Consider the following 23,797-nt stretch of genomic DNA (forward strand, 5'->3'; position numbering starts at 1 on the left):
CTTTTTGATTGATGAGTGACCAAAAACACAACAACCTTAACCAGAGGTAAATCTGGCCTCACATCCAGTGGAGTAATGTATTCACATCCAGTGGAGTAATTCTTGAATTCCTTGCTAACATTACACAAGCAATGAATTAACTTTTCAGCTACCATAAGGCTATCTATTGTTAACTTTGTCTTACTAGCACTAATGGGTTATCAAATGTGTTAGGTTTTTTTTATATATTCAGATGCTCTTCTGGATTTTTATTATAAATAGTTTAGTGGCTCATGATTCTGGAAACTGAACATTTGTATGACTTAAAACCTGGGACACAGTGGTAGAGCATTTCAATAGCATTTTGCTTCAATGCCTCGCATGATATCAGAGGAAAATGGCCACTCTGTGAGTATGGTAAATCCGCTACTGATTCTTGTCAAGCGGCAACCTCCGGTCTCAAACTATGAAGCCCATGTGGAAGTGTTATAAACTGCAATTTATCGAGAATCCGCTTTAGGCTGGCTGCAGAAACACCGGAAACCACATAGACACCAATTAAAAAAAGACGATCTTTACAGCATTAATAAACATGTTTACAGCCTGGCTCAAAAAACGGCTTCTTTCTCTATCGGCACACACTGTACGGGGGGTGAATTTATTTCTAACACAATGGTTCAGAAGATATTAAGATTACGAGTTTTTGCCCAAATAAGGACATGACTGACTCGACTCCCAGACGGGAACACATAGCTGTTGGCTAGGAGGCTCAAACTCCGCCTCTTTACGTCACACAATTCCTGGTTAAGTTCCGCATTTCCAATATGGCTGCCGCCGTCAATTGGCTTCAAAACAGCACTCAGGAACAGATGGGTGATGTCACGGATACTACGTTCATATTTTATACGGTCTATGATTCTTGTACAAGAAACACCAAAAACATACAGTTTTTTTAAGTAAAGAAACCCTTACTTTTCTCTGACATTCTGTGCATGTCGAGAGTTCACCACACCGATGGGTTTGGACAGGTCTCTGAAAATTGACGCGTCCTCCAGATCCAGAATGGGAGAGGTGTAGTCACATAAGATCCAGGGGAACTGAAGAGGACCATAAGAACAGTGAAAAGCTGCTGTGAGGAGTTTTCAACTGGTTATGAAACAGATTATGCTTTTTCTTTATACCCGACAAGGACAAGCAAGACCAACAGCGTCAAGTTTAACTGGCCATTTCTAATTTCAATAACCACTGCCTGGTAGGTGTGGGACAAGTGATTAATATCAAGCTGCAGAAACAGCCTTCTATTGGGCATTTTGTACAGCCAAGATTTTACGTAAGTGAATCGGTTTACTCTTGAAAGAAATCAGGATGAGCTTTTCTGTTTAAAATACTACTTTTAAATGTACAGGACAAAATCTGGAAAAGAAGGGGAGCCTGTGGACAACTTCATTCATTACAACAACTATGATATTAACAATTGTAATAACAGAGAGCATGGTTTTACATTTTAAAACCATGTTCCTTCTGTTATAATTGAGGAGGCAGGCCTTATGGGCTATACTGCAGTCTGTCACCAGCTCTGGAAGTTTTGGCATCACTTGAGGTAGCTGTACTGTCCATTGTTTCATACAGTCCATGCTTGATACCTCTTCACACTCAAAGTGAATCACCTTCTGTCAACACATTACCACAAACATAAGGAGTATAACATTGTTATGGTAGAGAACTTACCACAGGATACTGTGACAGGTCGTTGTAAGTGCGTCCAGCTATGGTGTTCAGTTGCATCAAATACTCAAAGTTGGAGATTTCTCTACAGACCCATTTCTGTGTAACACATAAAGAACAGACACATCATTAAAGAGAAGCAAGCTTCATAACATAATAACTCAGCTTCATTAAGCGACCTGAATTACAAACCTGTGTCAATCCAGATGCCTTCAGTAGCTCTTGTGGGGAGCGAGAACCGAAGTAGAAGAGGTTTGGAGGCCGCAGCCCCAGGATCCTTGAGTACACTTTGTTTCGTACCTAAAAGAGCATAAATAAGGAATTTAAGCATTCAAGCTTTTTTTCATTACGCAAAGCAGCAGGGGAAGTTTTATACAAACTAAGCAACACCTTCTTTTTGAAGTTGATGAAGTAATGAGCCTGGTCTATGAAGAACAGCTCCAGCGCAGACCGTCGCAGGTTGTAGCGCCTCAAGTGGACTTCTCTGAGCTGAGACAGAGGCCTCTTGAAATCGAACCCAATTCCTGAAGACACAGATAGTATTCCTTTCTGAAAGGATCCTTTGAATTACAGTGAGGGATATGTTAATAATTGCATATTTTCTTACCCTCCTCTGTCTCCTCTTTCTCACTGCTGCCATCATAAAAGTAAAGATGATGTGTGGTGACCTCCAGACGACCTGGCACTACTGCCACGATAGTGATGAGTTCACAGTCTTCAGACAGAACCAGTTTTTCTTTCTGGCTCTCATCTTCTCCCTCCGCCCTGAAAGCATGAGATAAATTTAATCCTTCTGGAACATAATATTTAAGGAGTTTGCAAATATTTCAATACCTGTTCTGTGATATTAAGCACTTAAAAACAGTTGTGCTTTCAAAAGGTGTTTGAAAATGATCTGTTAAAAATCTTTATAAGTGCCTATAGGTCAGATTCTGGGCTCAAAGTAATCTCAAGGTTATACAAGGGTCTACAAGTGGTGAGAACAGAATGCACCTCATACATAAAACAAGAATGGGAAAAATAACTTAATGTATGTATTTCTGAGGAGATGTGGGAATAATATTGGGAACTGCAATGGAAGATAATAAGCTCAGTCTCATGGAGGTTTTTTGGATGGAAGTGTCTTATCAGAAATTTTATAACACCACTTCAGAAATTACACCACACAGGTTCTTCCAGCTGTTGGAGGAACTGTCAGCAAGCAAATCATTATCACCTGTTTTGGTCCTGTCCCAAAATACACCCTTTTTGGTTTGATATACATAAAGAACTAAGGGAGGTGTTTGATACAAATGTGACTTTTAGTTGGGACCAGCTCTTTGTTGGACACCTCCACACATCCAAGTATAGAAAATGTATTTATTTATTTGGAATATTGAGCATAGCAGCCAGGAAAGCAATAACCAGAAAATTGCTTATCGATGACTGGTATGATATAATTTATGACATTTTTAAAATAAACGGATTACCTTTTCTTTAAAGCTTAAGAAAGACAAATTTGTGTAAGTGTGGAGTAAGTGGATGTCTTATATTTCGACAAAAATACCTTCTTTTGTTTAAAGTATTCAAACATACTTCTGTGTATCAAAGTATTTGTATTTATTGTTTTCTTGTGAAACAGACACCCCACGTTGTGTCATTGTCCTTTTCTTTTTTTCTTTGTTTGTTTTTGTTTTTATTGAGTTCTGTCTTGTAACATTAAAAAACAACGTGGATCACTATAGATGATAAGTAACAAATGTCATTTGTACAATTGTGAACTCATGTGATTCCAAAAAAAACCAGTTGTGCTTTATTTACATTATGCTACATTTTTCTCTGTGCTCTTTGTGGTTTGTGCACAAAACAAATGGGAAACTGGAGACTCACGTGTCATCCAAAAAGACAACATCTTCTTCTCCTAGCTGATCATCCTCCATGTCGCTTACTTTTGCTTCCTTTGCAACAGCCAATGGGAGGGTCTCAGAGCTACGGGGGCTGTCAGCTCCTAAAGAACACACAAAACACAAGATCTTCATTGCACTGCTACTTTATGTTTAAGACACAGGATCAAAGATAATATGTTTATACTCAGTGACATACCCATGTTGTCCCTTTGGGCACTGGCCTCACTGTGAGGATCATAGTTGAAGTTAGGCACAAGCTTAAGACGCATCTTTGAATAAGTCTCTGCATTTGACAGTTTCAGTTTCACCTCTGGTTGAACTCTGTGAAAAGTATGGCAGAGAAAAAGGGAAAATTCACAACGGTCTCAAGGAACAGGAGAATGGCAGTATGGTTTGAGATCATTTGTTACTCTTTTGTTTGAATTTGAATCAACAATTTAATGAAATATTAATGCAGAGGGAGATCCTGTAAACACCTCCAATTTAAAGCCTGAGGTAGTCGTACCTGTTGGCCCATGCTCCTCTCTGACTGGTCAGAAGCCTGCGGAGTGCTTTCCAGTGCTGCCACACCACCCCCTGCTGGCTGGAGATCTGCTTTTGCCAGCTGTAGTGCCTGCTGTTCTCACTTCTCACTCGCTTCAGGTAGGGGTCCACGATCACTTCCTGCATACACACAAGCAGACACAAATATCAGATTAGTGATGTGAAACATTAACGCTGTCAAAGTGTGTGTACCAGCCTGAGAGTTTTATAACCTGAAACTTGTTCTTGCTGTCTGATCTGTCTTTGTCCCGTTTAAAGGCAGTGCTCATCAGGTCATCGAAGCAGGAGTTCCAGAAATTGGACATGATGTCATGACTCCTCCCAAACGTGTCCAGCTCATACAGCTCCATGGTTGGCTGAACCTAGACACACATTTTTAGAAAGAGGACAGAAAAGCACTTATACAATTAAAACTTTTCCGCTGACTTCAATGAAAATGAAAAAGAGTGGTACATTTGTGCACAAGAAGCACATTCCAAAATAAATTATATTTAAAGCAATATGCATGAAACAGATTTTTCCCCACGTTCCATTTGGATATGCACTTTCCCATTCACCATGTAGTATCCATTCCTTTATTTACTAGCTGCAGTAGATATTTTTACAACCCCTTATAATCTAACTAATCTGCTTCATTTTTCCTTTCATCCATTGCCTGACTCTTTCATACTATGGATGTGTAAAAGCACAAAAACATCTTAGCATTCCTTTAATACATACACACCCATACTTAACTGTCATGGCAGCCAAATTTATACCAGACTGGCTAATGTATTGCTGGATCTGTGTACAGAAGCAATCTTAACAAAACAGATTTATGGGCATGCCCTGTCATACACAGCCATGATAAATCCACCTCTCAGTGAGTGTTTTGCATGTCTGGTATCTGTTCATAAAATATGTCAGCTTCAGGTTTGAGTATAACCTGATGTCTTCTTAAAATACACTGAAGGTCAGCTAGAAAACTCTTGGGAGTTGAGTTTTTTTTAACCCTTCTGATTGTAATAACATTTCTCAAAACGTATAGACAAGGCGGCAAAAAGTGTAATGTAAAGGGAGAAAAAGCTCAGGCAGCTGTAACTGAGAGAGGACGGTTCATTTTACTTGTTTAGTCTCACCAAACACTGGAAATGAGAATCTCTAGATTCAATAATCTTAAGATAAACTTAATCTATTTTTAAAGGCACAATGTCAGACAAACACTGACCTGCTGTTGGAAAAACTCCTGCCACTCCAGTGTTTGACAGTAGGCCTTCAGGTCCTGTGCAAAGGTGGCGCTGCCGTTGGTGATGGGCAAGTTTGGTAATAAGTTTTGGAGGGCGATAGGGTCGGCATGCTGGTCCAGCAGCGTACGCACAACGGGGACCAGCTGGGAGAACGTCTCTGCTTTCTCACAGTTGTTGCCATCAATTGCATCTCCTGTCCACAAGGGGGAGCCAATCTGCCCGAGTAGGAAGCACACCTCCTCCCAGCTGAGACACAGCACTGTCTGTAGAAGACTGTGGAGCTTCAAGTAGGCCATTTCACGCACCTGAAGTAGAGCAAGAGGCAAATCAATGCTAAGATCCTTAAAAATAGCCTGAACATGCAGATATTGAAGAGATATGTTAGACAAATTTGTTTATGTATATAATGACGTTTTTCTGTCTTGCAAGGATCTATACCAGACGTATTCAATAGGCGGTCTGTTGACCAAATCCAGTCATTTAATGACCTTAATCCAACCCTTAAAATCATTTTCGAAATATCATATTTATGAAAAAAAGCCATTCAATGTTTCCATCGTTTAATGAATTTAACTAAGACATTTTACCTTTTGCACTGTCAATGCAGTGATATAGAGCTAACGTCAGTTCCTTTGTCAGTACATCCTTTTGATTATACGAGGGTAATCATTTAATTAGTAGGCCATCCAACCCTTTCATTACAATTCTACAATACTACAATTTCATTTAGCAGATGCTTTTGTCCAAAGCAACGTACAACACAAGCAAGAATTTAGACTGGAGGGAAAAACCTTAGTAAGTGCGACAAAGTGCTTCAAGTTGATTGGCCACAGGTTCTGCCATCTAGTGCCAGAAGAAGGGTTTTTTTTTTGGTTGTTTTTTTTCAATCAATGCATTGTCAAGGACAGAATGTCTATCTTATTCAAAACATTAAACGCAGGCTAGTTAAAAGAATGCATAAAGGAACTCATAAACTTTTAGCTTCATGGGTCTGACATGAGTCACGTTACTATCCAGGCCCTTAGCACTTTGTTTCTTTTCAAATCTGGCCCTTCAGAAGAATCCCAGCATAGGTCTCATTTACAGTCTTTTCTGAGAGAGAATTGTTAGAAGTCTTGACCAAATCCGTAATGAGAAAAACTATGCAGATCCTGACTGGATGTATAAACACGACGATATAAATTAAAAGTAAAGGTTATATCCTGAAAAATCATCATTTTTTTTCTTAAGCACAGAACTGTTATCAGTAAAATGTGCTCAAAGTACCAGAAATAAAAGTACTCTAACATAAAAGTGGTCCCTGTGACTGTTAACTTCATGTAGATAAAATAAGTATGCAGTATGCTGGATGGTTTCATTCATAACAAAGCATCATAAGTAATCACCCTCGTTATTCTCTGTACAAATTCCTATCTGCAAATGATAACTCATTCTAAAATGAGGTTTACTAGAACTTCATAGTAGTGTAAATCTGAAAGTTGCAAGTACTTGTAGATGTAGATGTATGTCACAATAGTACTCAGGTGAGTGTAATTAGGTACAATGTACCTCTGAAATGTATAATCACTCTACTGAGAGGTATCATCCAGCTATTTCCAAGTCAGCTGAAGCTGTTATGTCATGATGAAATTAAGTTTAATTTATTCAAAACTTGACATTTAAAATACAAATAGCTTAAGGGAAACTGTACCACTTGAGACTGAACCAGCGATAAAGCAAGCACTCATGGTCAGCTCATATATGACCTCTCTCTTAATCTCACAATCCCACAGCAGCAGCGGCATTAGAATCAGTCATAATTCAGAGAGGAGCTACCCTTTCATACAGAAACACTCCCTCAGAGGAATGACTGCAATGCCTGTGAGAAGAAAGCCATAGAAGGATTGGTATTTTTAAACTGGCTTTATCCGAGTGTGCTTATCGAGTTAAATAAATACTGTAAACCCCTCTGAATGTGTTTTCTGTAAAGTTCAGCTACTCAGGTGTAAAGTTTTGAAAGACATAAAAAGAGAGAAATATTTGACAATTTTTTGTTGGTGTACTCAGGACAAGTTGCTGACCGGTGAGTGCTGCTGATGGATGTACGCAGTGATGATACGCAGGCCGATCTGTGCCATTTCCTTCAGTTCGGTGTTACCGGGGCTGCCAGGGGTGCTATGCCAAGCCTGTAACCTGTCCAGCAGGTTCACCACCCCCTCAAAGATCTGCAATGCAACAACAAATGTTAACAAAAGACTTGAGAGAAAGGCTCAACCTGTTTCCACACCTTGGAGCACCAACAACAACATACAGCCATTCAGTACATTAAATACAGCTTAACCTGTAGTTAAAAAGGTGATTCAGATGCTACCTACACCCAAGCCTGACTCTCCACCCTGTAGTCAGAAAAGAACATCTCCCCTTATAGTAGACACCAACGGACAACAACCACACCCAGCTGAACACAGTGTGATGTGTGTCATACCTTTACTATCAGCGCAATACTTAACTACTGTACCAACTTAATAGCATGCAGAACCTGAACATTTGTTCCAGCATTCAAATATTCATCATGTGTCTAAAGGATTTCCCTTCATTGACCCAACTTGGTTATTTTTAAAAATTGCAGTGATAAAACTAAATACATTACTTTTTTAGTACTTAGTATTTTATACCAGAGATAAAAATGAAGACAGATTTAATGTGGACTGCTGCTCTGAGCAGTTTTTCTAATTCAGCAGTTGTTGGAGTCTGCCTGGTGTTGGGTATTAATAGAAAGCAAATGTGCAGCCTGCATCTTACTGGTATGTAATGTTCTCCTACTGTCTGCACTGTAATCATACAACTGCAGCTAACATGCCTAAGCTAATATCTGGGCTATACGGTTACTAGCAGTGGTGGACAGTAACAGAGTAAATTTACTTGAGTAATGTACTTAAGTACATTTTTTGAGTATCTGTACTTTACTTCAGTATTATTTTTTGAGGAACGTATTACTTTTACTCCACTACATTTAGAAGACAATTATTGTACTTTTTCTCCACTACATTTCTATCAATGCTCTAGTTACTCACTACTTTTGCTTTGAAGTCAGCTCATGAATTTCCTCCTCTTTTCTGAAATTTGATCCCTAAGACAGTAAAATGTGTTTGGGTAGTTCCATTTGTCTCTGGTTTAGTCGTACCTGTATATCGTGCGCACGTTATACAGGTTGAACGTGGAGCAAACACAGAGCAAATTTCACTCAGATCAGACAGTTCATTTAGAGGTGGTAATGATGGCTATAATTCTCCACCTTAGTAAACCATATCTTCAGCCCGTGTTAGAGGTTTTTGACATGAAGAATGATACGTATCGTTTGAAATGTTGTCCCTGTTTCCCACTCTGCTCAAACATACAAACATTCACTGTCCAACCTGAGAAAGTGTGTTGAGCTACGTAACATTTGTTTCATTCCAGATGAACATTTCAAACTAAGTTGTCTGTTCTTGGAGTAACTTAGTTTCTGTTTTTATTCCATGGTATAGTTTTTAGAGATTTCAAGTAATGTTTTCTAGATAAACATGATGTAACAGAATGTACTTCTATGTATTCTTGACTGCACTCATGCTTTGTGAAAATACAAAGTTTTGAGATTTTTCAAAAAGTACTTTGAATACTTAAGTATTTTTGAAAGCAAGTACTTCAGGACTTTAACTCAAGTAATAATTTGACAGAGCAACTTTCACTTGTATTGGAGTAATATTTGACATGGAGTATCTATACTTTGACTTAAGTAATGAAGGCGTGTACTTTGTCCCCCACTGAGTACTAGTAACACAACATGGCTATGGTTCATTGCGAAAAAAGAAAAAAGGAGCACACTCTAAACTAAACTAAACTAAAAATGTCTTATGGTTCATGACTTCACAGAGGCTCCTTAAAAGGTTAAGAGGTGAGCTCACTAAATGTGCTTTCACAACTTTTAATCTGGGCAAAGTCACTGTTGCTAGTTTGTACGATACTTAGCCCAGATTAAAAGTTGTGAAAGGATGTTAAGTGTGCTGACTCCTTTGCCTTTTAAATATGATTCATTACCTCGCTTGACCCAACAAACCAAGGTAACAGCTTAGTTCAATGGTAAATGGACTTGTACTTATATAGCGCTTTTCTAGTCTTTCTGACTACTCAAAGCGCTTTTACACTACTCGTCACATTTACCCATTCATACCCATTTACTCACTGATGGTAGAGGCTGCTATGTAGTGAGGGACCATCAGTGCTAGCTAATCTCATTCATTCACATTCACACACCTCTGAACAACAGAGGGAGCAATTTGGGGTTCAGTGTCTTGCTCAAGGACACTTTGGCATGTGACTGCAGGAGCTGGGATTGGACCGCCAACCTTCCTATTGATAGACGACCGACTCTACCCACCGAGTCACAGCCGCCCAGTGTTCAATGTTTTTGATTTGGTTTTTGTTGCCATGGGTTACAGTATTCAGGGATGAGGAAATAGCAAAATCTGCCCAAAGCTAACAAATTATGCTAATCAGCAACTTCAAAACTCAATAATTAAAATGTGAATCTTATCTACTCCTTACAAAAACAGAAATGTGACAAAGATGGCAAAAAAAATGCCAAAACAGAATGTAACAGCACTACTTCAGGTGGATTAATCACCTTTTCACTCCACAGTGTGTGGTTGTTTGTCGCCTCAGCAAACAGGAAGTCCTGCAGCAGCCTGAGGAGACGAACCAGACTGGGGCAGAAAGGCAGAGACGCTCCTTGAGCTTCCCTCAGATCTGACAGAGACGACTCAAGCATCATCTCCAACAGACTGGTGTAAAAAAGCAGAATTTTAAATTATCAGTTTGAAATGAAGATACTGAGACAGAAGACAACACAGTTATATAGATTTCCCTATTATGAGACACTTTCAGTACATTACTCCATCTTCCTCCCTGACCTGCGTTTTATTTCATCAGGAGGGCGGACCAGTTGGGAGGAGGACCCCAGTTTGGTGAGAACAGAAAAGACCTGTCCTCTCTCTCTCCACACTACGTCCTCTGTCCCCTCCAGTCCGCTGCGGCTCCATAACACGGAGAAGATGATGTTGGTCAGCAGGTTGCACAGCTCTTCCTCAGGGGTCTGCTAAAACGCAAAACAGACTCAGCACCAAATCCTTACACAAACAAGTCCTCAAATCAGGGCCAATATTGATATATGTGTGAAATCTGAGCAGGAGGACGAGTACCTGTGGGTTTGATGTGTTGGAGATTGTATCTCCTGTTGGCGGGTCTGTCCCGTAGCTGGTGTCATCCAGCACATTGGACAAACTGGAGCTCTTCCTGGGTCTTAGCGGTGGAAAAGGTTTGAATTGCTCGAGAGGAGATGGTGTGTTTGTCAAGCTACCTGCAGGTGTGTGTGCACCAGTCTCCCCCATCCCGGCTAACTCCATATCAAAGGGTGATGTACCAAAGGGGGAAAGGGGCTGATAGTCTCTCCCGTCATCATCAGGGCGAGATGGATTGAAATCAATCGCGTTGGAGATTGAAGATGAGTGGCTCCCTTGTTCCACAGAATCAAATGACTTAAATTGAAGTGAGCTGGAGTAGTTTTTAAGTGTGCTTCCACCTCCACTTGGAGGCGACTGGGATAAATCAGAGAATCCCTCAGACATGTCCCGCCGACCACCCTCATCCTCCTCCTCATCCTCAATGTCCTGTGAGGTGCGATAGCTGAGGAAGATGTTGGTGTTTGCGTCCTCTATGACCAGAGACTGTTCCCTGCGCAGTGGTGGCCGGAAGTTTGGTTCAAAGGAGCTGTGGTTGCCAGAGTCTGTGATGCTGGCAGGGCAGTACTCATATGACTCTTTAACATAGAGCTTGGTGAGAACATCCTGCCAGCCGGGCTGCTTAGCAAGCTGCTTCACGTAATCCTCATTGGAGTAGATCAGATGAAAAAGCTGGGGAGAGAGGAGCTTGTTTTCATAACTGAGAGATAAATATGCTTCAGACACATTACATTCAATACATATCGAGTGAGCAGACTGACCTTACGACAGACATCCAGACGGACGGTGAGCTCAGCTTGATGGGACAGAGAGACCACAGCCAGCAAGTCTCGGAAGTTTGGATTGGTATCTGTGAGGAAGCAGCAGACATATTTCAGTGTATAGTCCAAGGAAATCTTCTTTTCATCAGCTTCAAAGATTCAAGTCATAAACTTACTCTTTAATTTTGATTCACATGATTTCTGATTTTATTGAAGCTAATGTTGAAGTATTTCCTCTATATGCAACAATCAGTCAAGGACTAACATTGTGCTACAAGCCTGGTGCAGTATTTCCATCAAATTTCTCTAACTTCATTTTATTATATTGAGTAAGTTTTAGTGGTGATTTAAAAGCAGCTGTTGATTTCCAGCAGACATCTCTGTGAAGGTAAAGCTCAGTTAAACCAAAGTTAATACAGCTTCATTAGTCATTACTTTAGTACCAGAAACTTACATTGTCGTAAAAGTTGTATTCGTTGTATGCCTGCAGACAAATCTCACTTTGATGCATGTTCAGTTGATTTTAAGGTTCAGCATGCTTAGAATTTATAGACATGATGAATTGGAGGCGTAACAAATTAGTGCTATCTGTTTTTAACCAATGATTTGCTAAATGGGAGAGTTATTTTAAGTATAAGAATATACTACCATATTAACCAGACAATTTGAATAAAAATCAGACCCTGACTGCAGCTTTTTGTTGGTGAATTGGCAGATAAGTTTGTTTGATTTAGGACTGATTTAATACAACAGAGAAAGGCTAAAAATTCCCAACTTTCAGAAATGTCTCTTATCTTTTTTTCAAAAGCTAAATAGACCCCAGGTGCAGGCATAAGGATGTTCTGGCATTACCTGTAGCGAGGACCTGCTCGTACAGACACCGCACTGTGGTCATGGTCACTGGAAAGTTTTCAAGTAAAAACACCAGACCCAGATATCCAAAGTCCTTCAGCTTAATGCGCTGTTTATGCCGCTCAGATACACGCTCGCTTTTGAGGATTTTATACAAAACCTGCAAAATCAAACAGAATTGTATGCTTTTCATTTAGAGTATACATTGCATTGCTGTTTGCAGTGTAAAAGATCACAGATTACAAAGAGTACACACAGCGGTTTGTGCTCACCCTGAAAACTCTCTCTCTGGCCTCATCCCCAAAGCTCTGAGTGAGCAGCAAGCAGTACAGCTGCTCCACACCCCATTCAAGAAGCACAGTCTGCACCTGCTCACGAGGAGGGCTGCTCCTCAGCAGATCATACAGCACATCCAAGGCCCTCACCACCTACGAGAGAGAGGACAGAATAAAGATGCACAGAATGAGAAAGTATGAAGAAACGGGTAACATTTTGAGCAGTTTAAAACAGGAGTCTGAAAATACAGAGATTCCAAAACATGAGAATTAAAATGACATGAGGATGATGATGGGGAGTAAACTCAGGGATCTGAGGTAAAGTATCACCCTGAAAAGATCAAATGATTACAAATCCCTGATGAAGCCAGATAACACATACCTGCTGCTCCTCTCCTGCAGTTAGAACATAAGCCAAGACGCTGTGGAGCTCCTCTGGTGTAGGAGACTTGAGGAGGTCTTTCAACAAGGCGAACAGAGAGGTCTGAATCGTCTGCTTTTCGTCAGACAGAGGGCTGCCGTCTTTCTCCACACTATGGACAAAGGTAACAGAATAAAGAAGTAAATGAAGGGTCCTCTTATAAACAGATCATTTGGTAATTTTAAACAAATAAAGACACAATTCTCATGTTTACACTACATTCAACACCTCTTAACAGCATTATCAATCGGATTTCTTTGGAATTATCTTTTCACAATACTGTGCACGTCAAAAGTTCACCTGTAGTACGTGCGAATATTATCCAGAATGTACTGGACCCCATACTTCCTCTTCATGCGCTGCTTTCCCTTGTTTATCACAGACGACAGGTACTGCACATGAGCTTTGGAAGAAAAAGAAGACTTGTCATCTCCCTTTAGTTTGACATTTAGAAATGTCAGACCAATATGCACACTTCTGTTCAGGAAGTGCATATGTTTACAAAAAAGGGCTACAAAGGAGCAAAGGATCACTTTTAATCTCTGTCACAGCCCAAGCTGGAAGCATTCATGTATTCTGCCTCCGCTCCACAGTGCTTTTAAGCAGCACATACATAAAAAAGAAATGCAAGTATTTGTCGGCACACATTAAAAGGTCCAGGTGCATTACTTAACAACAAAAGGGCTGCTTATGCCTTACCCAGACACACAGCAAAATGGCTTTTAGTCCAGATGCGGAAATCAAAGAGCAGGTGCTGGTAGAACTGATGTAGAAGTGAACTGTTGCCCTCGTTGAAAACCTGCTCCAGAAGCAGCTGACACGCCATTAAAACATTCATGTCCATCATATTGCCAGGAACCTACAGCAAAGAGAAGAGAGGGGTTTAAGTGTGTTTGTTAAAGCATGTCTCCATTAACTTGGATTTATTCCACCACAAGGGTTCATATAGCATCTACTTTAAGAGACACTAAAAGGCTGATGAAGTATCTGTGTCCATTATATACTTTATGCTTGTTTCAGTCTTTGCCACTGTCAGACCTGGCAACCCCAAGTTAAGACATTGCTTCCTTTCAGGATGCTCCACCTAAATGTCATGTATTTCAACATATCCTGTCAAGCAAAAAAAAAAAAGCATGTGGGTACTGTGGTAAATGGCCCTAGATTAACTGAGATGTTAAAGGATATCTATACAGCACTGTGACTCTTTAAATGAAAGACGAATGATGTCTCTTGTTGATACCATACTGAATCAAGCCTACTTCCCTTTAAGAGGGCTAGATAATTGTTCATATTTTAAAACCCTTCCGCATTAACTCTTGAAAATCTGCTCTGAAGAAAAAAGAAAGATAAGCAAACCATGCTGGCTTGTTTCTGGCTTGAGACTCACTTTCCAGCAGTTTATCATCAATAAATGATGAGTTAATTACTTTAACGATTAGTCAATTACATCACAAAAACGGACTCAAGTGCAATATTTCCCCAATCTAGTTCATCCTTCTCTTCTTACATGTGCAATACGTCTTTCTACCCATCTTCCCAGTTCTGTTCTGTCATTGTTTATACCTAGGCTACAAGTGGGAGTACATTTTCACCACGTCATTGGTTTTGGAAATATTTGTAAATTTACTTATTTAGTTGTGTATATACGTTGAGTATATATGTGGTAAGATATGCTTATTTTTACTTCTTTAAATTTAAGTTTACCTGGTCATATAACAAGTAACACAAATTTTAACTCATTCAAGAGACAAACCATAAAATTTCTAATAGGTGAGTTAAGTAATTCAACATTAATGCATATTTACAAACACATAATCTCCCCACTTTCCTAACTCATAAATAAATATTCTGTTCTTTTGTGTTTTGTCTGTTTTTTAACTTTCCCTTCTTTTCTTTTCATCATTGTTTTAAATATGAATCCCTCTTATTAATCTTTTTTTGTTTTGTATGTAGATATTCTGTTTCTACATTGATACTTTGTCTTTGTGTTGATTATTTTCTATGGAGGGCCACTCGACAAGCCTTTTAGGGTTTTTTTGGCTCCTCCTGCACATAACATGTTAGTGGTTAATTTTATTATTGAATTTTATCTGTTATATATTGGCTTGTGTTATTGAACATGCAATGTTTGTTTTGTTCTTTTATATGTGCAATAAATAAATAAATAAATAAATAAAATTGCTAATAACTTTTTAATAATTGCTATTTTATATGCTTTTGTTTGCTTTATACTGTTTTGCACTGTCTACTTGCTGCTGTAAAATTTAAATTTCCCCGTTGTGGGACGAATAAAGGATATCTTATCTTATCTTATCTTATCTTATATGTATCTACATCTTCTACATTTGCTGTTGAAATCATGTACATTGCAGGATTACAACAGAACATTTTCAAGCTACAGATTTAATTGCTGATATTCGTTGTTCTGAGCTGCAGAGACCACACAATCTGGCCAACTCTGCATAAATTCCCCCACACAAGCATGTGATCCTGTCGTTCTGAAAGAACCACTGCTGTTTCAAAAACACCATACCCATTCATTACACAGCAATTACACTGCATTAATACAAAAGAAAAGGTCAACCAACCACTTTCAGATGCTAATAAGTTCTTCCTGCAAATAGCTGCCGGTGCAAACTGACGTGCGGCTTACTCACTTTGCTGAGCATAGCTCCGATAATGCTCGGGCCGTGGCAGTACAGCAGGCTCTCTTGATTGACAGGGTGATGATGAATCATGTTCTTCACCATCAACAGGAAAGCGGCGATGCTGTTTTTCTCTAGTCTGCCCTCTGAGAGAGAGAAAATAGGGCAAAACAACTTTGAAGATTTCCTGTATGACTCAAAGTGTTTTTATTTTTACATGATACAGCACTTTATTGACATTCTCACGTGAACCTCGTGATGAATCATAACTCATCTCATAAGGTGTTTGTCTCTGTTTTGTGATACAGTTTGTTCTATTAATCAATACTATGTTGGCTGACTTCAGAGCACAAGGCCAGCTATTCTGAAACCAGCTATCATGACTCACTACGCCCATGCTGCTGTTGACATTTAACCTATTGGTATTTAGTGAGCAATATTTGCTCTGTTTCTGAGTTGTTTATTATAGTATCTGCCAGTTGCATGACTGATTTGCACTTCCTGGTTATTCTTGCATCAGGCACCATGTGTGAGCTCTGACTTACGGCGAGTCAAAACAAGTCTCAACTTCACAAAAAAGCATATTTAGAATTTGGCGTTTTAACATCTAAAAAAAAGGAACCAACAGCAACAACACAATTATGTTGTATTTAAGATGCTTGGGGCTGAATTAGCAAAACAATTTCTACCACCAACTCATACTGCACATGTAAAATCATCGCTCTCAACACCTCTTTCAAGAAAAATTCCAAATGCCTTGTAATTTAAAGCAGGTACACAGACTCTAGCATAGAAACTGTATCAGGGCACGCAAAATAATGAATGGGAATATCTGAATTAAACATGACCTGACCTGCAGACTTGTTCAGTGGCAGCAGCATGGCAGCGCGGCTTCTAGGGGAGGTGAGCTCTGGCCCCAGCAGGTCTGAGATCTCCTGGCCACCGTTGTAAGCCTGCTCGACTTCACATACCTGGTCCAGCAGGGGCAGCAAAACCCCAATGCCCCCCACCACATTTACAACATCCTACAGAGAAAAAATAAAGAGTCATCCACCAAACAAACTTGAGGTATATTTTCTATTTGATCACAAGTTAAAATATAAATAGGGACCAGCCAAAAAAAGAGAACTAGATAATCAAACCAGTCAGCGGCAGTTGACTGGTTTATATCATGAGCATTATATTTAGATGAAATGGAGACACGTTCTCATTGTTATTTCAAGTTCTACTTGCAGTATGTGATATCTAACCTTTATGTCCCAGTTGACAACCCTGTGTCCTGTAAGCCTGCCATCATATTGGTGATTGGGCGACAAGTCCAGACAAATCTGGCTTTTGAAGGCCTGAAGAAAACATGTACATAACATCATTTAGGTGGCATTGCTAAGGATTTAAATAAGAAAGCAGTAAAACAAAATAATTATGTTTCTCTTGAGTCTGGTTGTGTCACCTGTGGAGTGTAGTAGAGCAGAAGCCTGCTGTTAAGATCAGATAACTCTCCGTCTGCTTTGAATAAGGACACGTGATTGGGGCCTGTGATGAAGAAGAGAAACCAATGTAGGTCAGAAAATCTGCAAACAGAACCTCAGTGTATTCTTTCAGATGATTTTCTTTTCTACTCAAGTTCAATGTGTATGGCATGAAATGTGCTCAACAACATTTGCATTGCAACTCAGCATGACTCACCTGCAGCATGCAGAGCTCTGATCTGTGGCTGTTGTAGGGCCTCATGGCAGATGAAGGCAGTGCCGAGGAGCCCGTCCAGAGACGTGGGTGTCCCCCACTCTGTGTCCTGCAGTCCTGCCGGGATGGTGTGCACCAGTGAGTCTCCCATAGACCCCCAGCGGCCTCCTGCAAGGGATGCTGGGAAAGACTGGGAACGATTGAGGGAGGGGGTGTGGGCAGGGAATGAAAACTCGGGTGATGGTGTGTTGGAGGAGGACATGGGCAGGTTGGGGGAGGTGGTGGTGGTAGTGGTCCGGTGGCCTGCAGAGCCGATGCAGCAGGAAGTAAAAGGCTTTGGGAAGTAGAGAAACAGAGGAAGTTTGATTGAAAGTAAGGAACTACTCTGTTACAATATAACATCTCCACAGGCAGGGACTGTTATATTCTAGTTTCACTTACCTCACTAAAAGATGGAAAGCGGAGCTGAGCAGTTTTGGGTTGCTCGCCGTCGATGTAGATTGTGACAAGGTTCTGACCAAATGGACGACGTCCTGGGATGTGGACTATAGCCACTGAATGCTACAGTTAGGATGATCATAAAGAATACTTTACTACTAGGTTTAGTGCTCACAGTACAATCCTTTTAGCAAAGACAAAGTGGAGAAAAACTGTCTGACATCTCACAGCTTTAATTCAACCACACTGATTCTTCAAAACTTTTTTTCTTTTCAGAAGGTACCTTCAACTTCTTACAAAATTACTCTTCAGCACCAAACGCCTCAAATAAAAGAATGGTTTGGGATTTTCCCATTAATCAAATCTATTTTTAATTGGAAAGATGTTAGCCACAGTTCTCGCATTACGACATGTCTTCTTACTCACCCAACATGAGTCAGCCAGTGCATGCTCGGGCAAGGCCACAGCCATGTAGTCTTTCTTAGTGCAAACAGCCACAACAAGCACACCCTCCATGGTGAAGAAGGCTTCTAAACCAGTTCCACTTGCTGTGAAAAAGCTTGAGAAAAGACAAAGTATTCTTTATTAATTTGAAAAATGCAGCAATGTATATGAAAGCTTTTAACTCAGCTTATTCTTTACCTGTAGAGCTGCTTCCTGCGTGGTCCTTTTCCCATTTCGTGCTGAGCCCCGTTACTGGTGTTTGCAGAAGGTCTCTGGTTGTATGAGAACTCTGAGTGGAACTCTTTGTTGAGGCAGAGCCAGGCGTGAAAGGCAAACCCACTGCCAGGCCAGCGTTGGACTGTGGGTACCATAATGCCAGCCATAGGGGGCGTAAGGTCAAAGTACTGCAAGGCACTGTCCTGGCCTTCTCTGGCAGCCATGGCGGAGAGCACTCGGATAATGGGAGCGCAGTATGGGTGCACCGTGCCTACTACGGCATCATTGTCCTGATCCACCCTGAGCAGTCTGAGAAGGCTCTTCAGTTCCTCTGGCCTCAGACATAAAGAGCCCAGGTCCTGCAGGAGGCCAAGCAGGACGTCTGCACACTGCCTGTCCAGACACTTGGGCTGTGAGAGCACCTGCAGCAGAGCCCCTACCATGCCTGCCTCCACAGACACAGTGCGACAGGATAAAGAGCCACCACAGACGGCAGCCAGCCACTGGGCCACCAGCAGCTGCAGGTCCCTCTGACCTGATAGATCAGGCAGCCATTGCAGGAGTAGCAGCAGAGGTTGGTCATTACTAATGCCGAGGTGGTGGGCGTGGGCATGCTCACCCTCCACTGCCTGGAGATAAACACAGTGAAGGAAGAGATCAGACAAAGACATGGTCCATAACTTCAGGTTAACAAGCAACACAATTAAAAGAGGAACAGGGTCATTAATGGGAGGAAATTGGCTTCTACAGTCTCTGCACTCAGTGGGGATAATGAGGAAATATGTGTTTCACCATGTTCATCAGCTCCTGCAGCAGCCTTTTAGTGGGTTGACCTTGACTCTTCAGCACATCAAACAGCTGGGGGTAACCGATCCTCTCCTTGAAAACCTCCTGGGAAGGAAAGAGACAGAAATAGGTTGGAGAAAGCTGCACCACAGGGATCTCTAGTTGGCACACTTCATTGGAAAGAAATACAATGAGATTTCTTGAATGACTGAGAAACAGCTTGTCTCATCAGGCAGGAATTGTAGGCATGAACAGAAGTATATATAGACCATTAAAGATCAAATAATGCTTTACCTTAGCCGAGGGTGAGTTACTCATTATAGCTGTGAGGACACCTAAGGCATGGACTGTAATACTGTCTAGTCCCTTCTCCAAAACCTAGAAGAAAACGATTTGTACAGCTTATTATGGCATAACAGAAGTAAAACTGTGCATGTTTATAAGTTTACACCAAGAGCCCCAAAAAGTGCAAATTTCACCCACACGTGACCAAACAGAAGAATTGTTTCAGATTATCTGAAAGTTGCAGAAGAAAGCACACCACATTTTTCCCAAACCACAATAACTGGTGCAGAGTGGGTCAAAGTAAGTAGTAACTGCTGTACCGATCACTAAACAATCCCTTCTTTGTGTATTACTGATAGATCCCAGCATGCAAAAACCAAAGCCTTCCACCAAAAAAACAAGAATGAAAAAAAAAACAACTAATGCTGGAAATTAGGCCATATCAAACGCAAGGGTCAGACCAGGTCTCAAGCCAGGTTTTTTCAAACAAATATGACCAGTCACACAGCAAAACAGGCAAAATTGAAGGAAATAAGAACATGCAAATGACAAAATTGAAAGTTTCATGCACTGTGAAAGAACACAACATATTCTTCTTGCTCAGTGGAGTCAACAGGGAATTCAGCCTATTATTATGAGTGATATAAATCATCACTCCCACACCAGTGAAGATAAATCCTCCAGCTTATTAAATGTATTTTGGCTTTGTTTTTACTACATCTACGATAGCCAAAATGTAAAAGTATATCCTATAAAACACGGGCTGTTAGTAACCTGATCCAAGATAAGACAGATAAAAGAGGAGCTTCAAATAAATATCAGTTATAGCTCCAACCTACTTTGTGCAACCTGCTTTATTTACAATCCTGCCAGACTTCCTGTCTAAGGCTTCCTGTTTAAACAGCTCAGAGCGACTAATAGGTGTAGAGAAGACTGAGTTTCCTGCTGACAGACCAATTTCACACACCAAGCAGGGGGAAGTACCTGGTCCACTTCGACCTCTGTGAGTAAACACGTAGTGAGGTCACTCACAACCTCATGCTCCGGCCTACACCTTTTGCTCTGAAAGAGCTGCAGGGGCGCACACATGCAGGCACACACAACACAGAAAGATGGACAATTAGACAACAAAGGCATATGTCGTAGGTTATTGACCGTATTCACACAGCTGCCAATTTCCTCGGAAGACATGCTCAAGGCAGAGAGCTCAAATGTTGCTGTAGTGTCAAGCTGTGCTCCAGGTTCTGAGTTGTGGATCAAAATTATCATAATTTCTTAACTCTAGAGACAATGAACTGCAAAAAAATCCAAAGGGAAAATCTGGACAGATTTCAATTTAGAACAAGATATTTTTAAATCTTTCAACTTTGGTCAGTCAGCGTTAGCAGTTAGCCACATACAAGATGATGTCACAGTTAGCTAGGAAGTGGCTAAACACTGGTTTTTCCATTTTGAAGTAAATGTTACAATATCATATGTAAGGAGTGTTTGCTAATATTGCATTACAACATTAGAATACACTGCCTAGCTAATGTTACATAATGTAAGCAAGGAGTGGGTTGAATGCTAACGTTGACCGTTGTCTTACAGTAGCTAATAGTTAGCAAGAACCATTTCTTGTTTTAAATTGAAAATGTTCACAATTTCCCTCATGGTTTTCCCTTTTAACTGTCCTTACAGTTGCTTCATATTTAAAAAGAGTTGAAATGATAAGAATTTTCAGGGTTGACTTTCAAACTGGTGCAAACTCTGAACATGACTCCAGAGGAAAATGGCCGCTTTGTGAATGTAGTGAATGGAGACAGGGTTGGCTGTCTCTATGAAACTGCAGCATGTGTCATATGTTGTTGGGGCCATGTGAAGAAAAAATGAGATTAAAGAATGCATATTTATTCATATTTAACATTTACCAAATAAAAAGAGGGAAAGATAACAGTTGTGACATTCAGGTGAGGAAAGGCAATAGATGTGACCTATAAATCTAAAAAAATAAACAGTGACAGAGTGACAGACAGGCAAACTGACTGAAGGGCAGAGCAGACAGACATATTTTAGATGGACAGAGCTCTGACCTTGCTGTTCTGAACGAGCCTCAAGATGTGCTCAAAGCAGTTGTTGTTGAGGAAGACAGCCTGAAGCACTGGTCTGTCAGAGCACTGCAGTATCTCAGGAACAGCAGCTAAAATTGACAACAGTGATGTTCAGTCATTACTTTATTGCCATAATATTGGAATAATCAATTATTTGGCCCGATTGAAAGATGCAAAAGGAGTTCTTGATCCTCATTTAGAAAAGAAACCTAATGGGAATCTTCTTACTTAACATTTGGCTCTGCAGGGATATCAAGCTGTCCTCCCAGTTCTGCCTGTCATGCTCCTCACTGCTTGGCAGACGATTCCAGTTAAGGAGCTGGAAGAAACTCTCCAGTATCGTTCTGATCTCCACTTGTCGCTCTGCGGGGCTGCTGGAGTGCAGGAGGTGGATCATTGCAGTCAGGCACTGCAGTGTCAGCCGTGGGAGCAAGGCGTCTTTTGGTTCAGCGGAGGTCCTGCAGCACCATGCTCGCAGGACGGAGAACAGATCCTCAACAGAGCTGGGGGTGATGAAGAGAAGGCCATTCTTCTGAAATACAAAAACAAAGCAATTCTCCTGTTGTCAGTTTTAATTGGCACTTGTTGTGTATTTGTGTTTTACAGATTTTGGAATTTTTCGATGATGAAGAGGACAAATAAGATGGATGACCTTTGCTCCACTAATGACAGCACCCTGGAGGTGAACCAATCGCAGTCTGAGGAGCTCTGGGATCTGTTCGCTTTCCTGGAGACTTTCTGTGAATGAGTTTAAACCAAGAGATAATGTTATCTACTACAAGCTATTGTTTTCAAAAAATATAGATATAAATAAGACTGAAGAAGAAGAGAATACTGAATCAGAGCTAGCAAAATAGCACGCTAATAAATTTGAGTTTTTCTTCTGTATAGCATCTGTACTTTTTTCTTTTCCTCTAATAATGCAAGCTTGGACTAAAACCAACCGCTGTCATTTGAAATAATAAAGATAAAGATGGAATAAAAAATAAAATAAAATGGAGATTCAAATAAAGTTGCCATAAAAAAATATAATGACTCATCAAAAGATTCCATCTTTGTTGCTCAGTATTACGTAAATAAAAAGCCTGATACGTGCTAATTAGCCAGGTATTTCACAATCAGCTCTTGACAAACAAAGCTTGTATGAAAGAATAATCCTTCAAAATGAGGACATACTGAAGCTTGCCCAAACTGAGATTACCCCAGTTGTTAATAGATTAATTATGACTGATCAAATAGGCTCCTTATACTTGAAACACCTGAGCAAGGTTGAAGTTACCTTGATAGTTATAAGCTAAATAGCTAAAACCTTCAATTCAGACTCACTAATCCGGAAACAACACAAGAATGAATAAAAGGTTTGTAGAACCCTTAAGGTCAACATTTTTCAAGTCAAACATGACCAATCTAAGCTGTGTTTGGGCAGCGGTGGGAACGGTTTGATTCTTGTGGTATGTGAGGTCTGACAGAGAGATCACAGGGATGAAGGGAGTGTCTCACCATGGAAGAGAGCAGGCAGCTCCTCTGGCAGGGCCAGTGGGGAGAACTTATACTTGTTCCTCTCCAGCAAGCTCACCTCCTCCCTGCAACACAGAAAGCCCAAAGGTTGGGCAACATGTTATATGCATGGGATGTTCTGTCAGTCTTTGTGGCTAAATTCCACCTCCCACACATTCACACGGGCAAGTTGCAGGGTTAAGCAGCACACACTCACCCTGCCAGACGTCTCCTCCATGTCTGATAAGGGTCAAACAGACTCTCACACAGCACAAGTCCGTACTGCACAACCAGCTGTAGAGGTGACTGCTCCCCCTGTCCCTTTTTTAGCTGTAAACATACAAAAGTTTTAACACATTTATCCAAGTCTTATTCTCAGCACAGATTCACCTAATGTTAATATGCAACAAATATCTCAACTACACAACCATTTAACTTTTTACTGTAAACTCATTCTTTTACCTCGGAATGAGGATGACACATGCTGTAAACAGGTTCCATTCTGTGTAGATTAACTGTCTCACTAGTACATATAATATCCCTGCATAGTTTGGCCTCAATGGCACTACATAAGCCTTGCTTGCATGATTAACTTGGCATGCTGTGGAGCCAAACCCAAACATAAATCACTGGAATCGATGTCCTGATTTAACTTTAGTTTATGTTGGCCTTACCTGGGTCAAACAGAAATTCAAAAGCTTTATGGTTTCGAAAACAAAATCAGGAGTCTTGTCTGGGTCAATGTTCTCCATGTTCCTATAAGTGGAGGTAAAAGTGCAATTTAGGTTAG

At 40.5% G+C, this 23,797-nt stretch overlaps 1 protein-coding gene and 1 long non-coding RNA gene across 7 annotated transcripts in view; one reads left to right on the plus strand and one right to left on the minus strand.

Annotated features, from left to right (window-relative positions):
• The window catches only part of nbeal2 (neurobeachin-like 2), a 40,123-nt gene that overhangs the window by 7,175 nt on the left and 9,151 nt on the right, over window positions 1-23,797 (minus strand). For 2 of the 6 annotated variants that reach the window (XM_034697974.1, XM_034697976.1), the window contains exons 4-40: window positions 23,682-23,763; window positions 23,225-23,337; window positions 23,011-23,093; window positions 22,163-22,248; window positions 21,739-22,042; window positions 21,493-21,599; window positions 20,405-20,491; window positions 19,430-19,513; window positions 19,142-19,240; window positions 18,332-18,978; window positions 18,116-18,248; window positions 17,693-17,812; window positions 17,255-17,585; window positions 17,019-17,101; window positions 16,819-16,911; window positions 16,422-16,593; window positions 15,581-15,714; window positions 13,623-13,782; window positions 13,224-13,326; window positions 12,885-13,035; window positions 12,500-12,655; window positions 12,228-12,387; window positions 11,376-11,464; window positions 10,576-11,286; window positions 10,288-10,472; window positions 10,002-10,158; window positions 7,420-7,563; window positions 5,341-5,664; window positions 4,346-4,495; window positions 4,096-4,253; window positions 3,787-3,911; window positions 3,574-3,691; window positions 2,312-2,469; window positions 2,095-2,228; window positions 1,897-2,004; window positions 1,708-1,803; window positions 952-1,076 (exon numbers count right to left, since the gene is read on the minus strand). In XM_034697974.1, the coding sequence (XP_034553865.1) occupies window positions 952-1,076; window positions 1,708-1,803; window positions 1,897-2,004; window positions 2,095-2,228; window positions 2,312-2,469; window positions 3,574-3,691; window positions 3,787-3,911; window positions 4,096-4,253; window positions 4,346-4,495; window positions 5,341-5,664; window positions 7,420-7,563; window positions 10,002-10,158; window positions 10,288-10,472; window positions 10,576-11,286; window positions 11,376-11,464; window positions 12,228-12,387; window positions 12,500-12,655; window positions 12,885-13,035; window positions 13,224-13,326; window positions 13,623-13,782; window positions 15,581-15,714; window positions 16,422-16,593; window positions 16,819-16,911; window positions 17,019-17,101; window positions 17,255-17,585; window positions 17,693-17,812; window positions 18,116-18,248; window positions 18,332-18,978; window positions 19,142-19,240; window positions 19,430-19,513; window positions 20,405-20,491; window positions 21,493-21,599; window positions 21,739-22,042; window positions 22,163-22,248; window positions 23,011-23,093; window positions 23,225-23,337; window positions 23,682-23,763 (6,270 nt within the window). The remainder of the gene's footprint in view (window positions 1-951; window positions 1,077-1,707; window positions 1,804-1,896; window positions 2,005-2,094; window positions 2,229-2,311; window positions 2,470-3,573; window positions 3,692-3,786; window positions 3,912-4,095; window positions 4,254-4,345; window positions 4,496-5,340; window positions 5,665-7,419; window positions 7,564-10,001; window positions 10,159-10,287; window positions 10,473-10,575; window positions 11,287-11,375; window positions 11,465-12,227; window positions 12,388-12,499; window positions 12,656-12,884; window positions 13,036-13,223; window positions 13,327-13,622; window positions 13,783-15,580; window positions 15,715-16,421; window positions 16,594-16,818; window positions 16,912-17,018; window positions 17,102-17,254; window positions 17,586-17,692; window positions 17,813-18,115; window positions 18,249-18,331; window positions 18,979-19,141; window positions 19,241-19,429; window positions 19,514-20,404; window positions 20,492-21,492; window positions 21,600-21,738; window positions 22,043-22,162; window positions 22,249-23,010; window positions 23,094-23,224; window positions 23,338-23,681; window positions 23,764-23,797) is intronic. The other 4 variants (XM_034697977.1, XM_034697979.1, XM_034697975.1 and 1 more) reach the window with 3 other exon arrangements.
• LOC117822980 lies at window positions 20,157-22,499 on the plus strand. The gene is made up of 3 exons (XR_004633290.1): window positions 20,157-20,423; window positions 21,758-22,019; window positions 22,117-22,499. It is a non-coding gene; the product is annotated as an uncharacterized LOC117822980 (long non-coding RNA).

This window comes from Notolabrus celidotus, chromosome 12 (genome assembly GCF_009762535.1).
Source record: "Notolabrus celidotus isolate fNotCel1 chromosome 12, fNotCel1.pri, whole genome shotgun sequence".
In the NCBI taxonomy this organism is placed as follows: domain Eukaryota; kingdom Metazoa; phylum Chordata; class Actinopteri; order Labriformes; family Labridae; genus Notolabrus; species Notolabrus celidotus.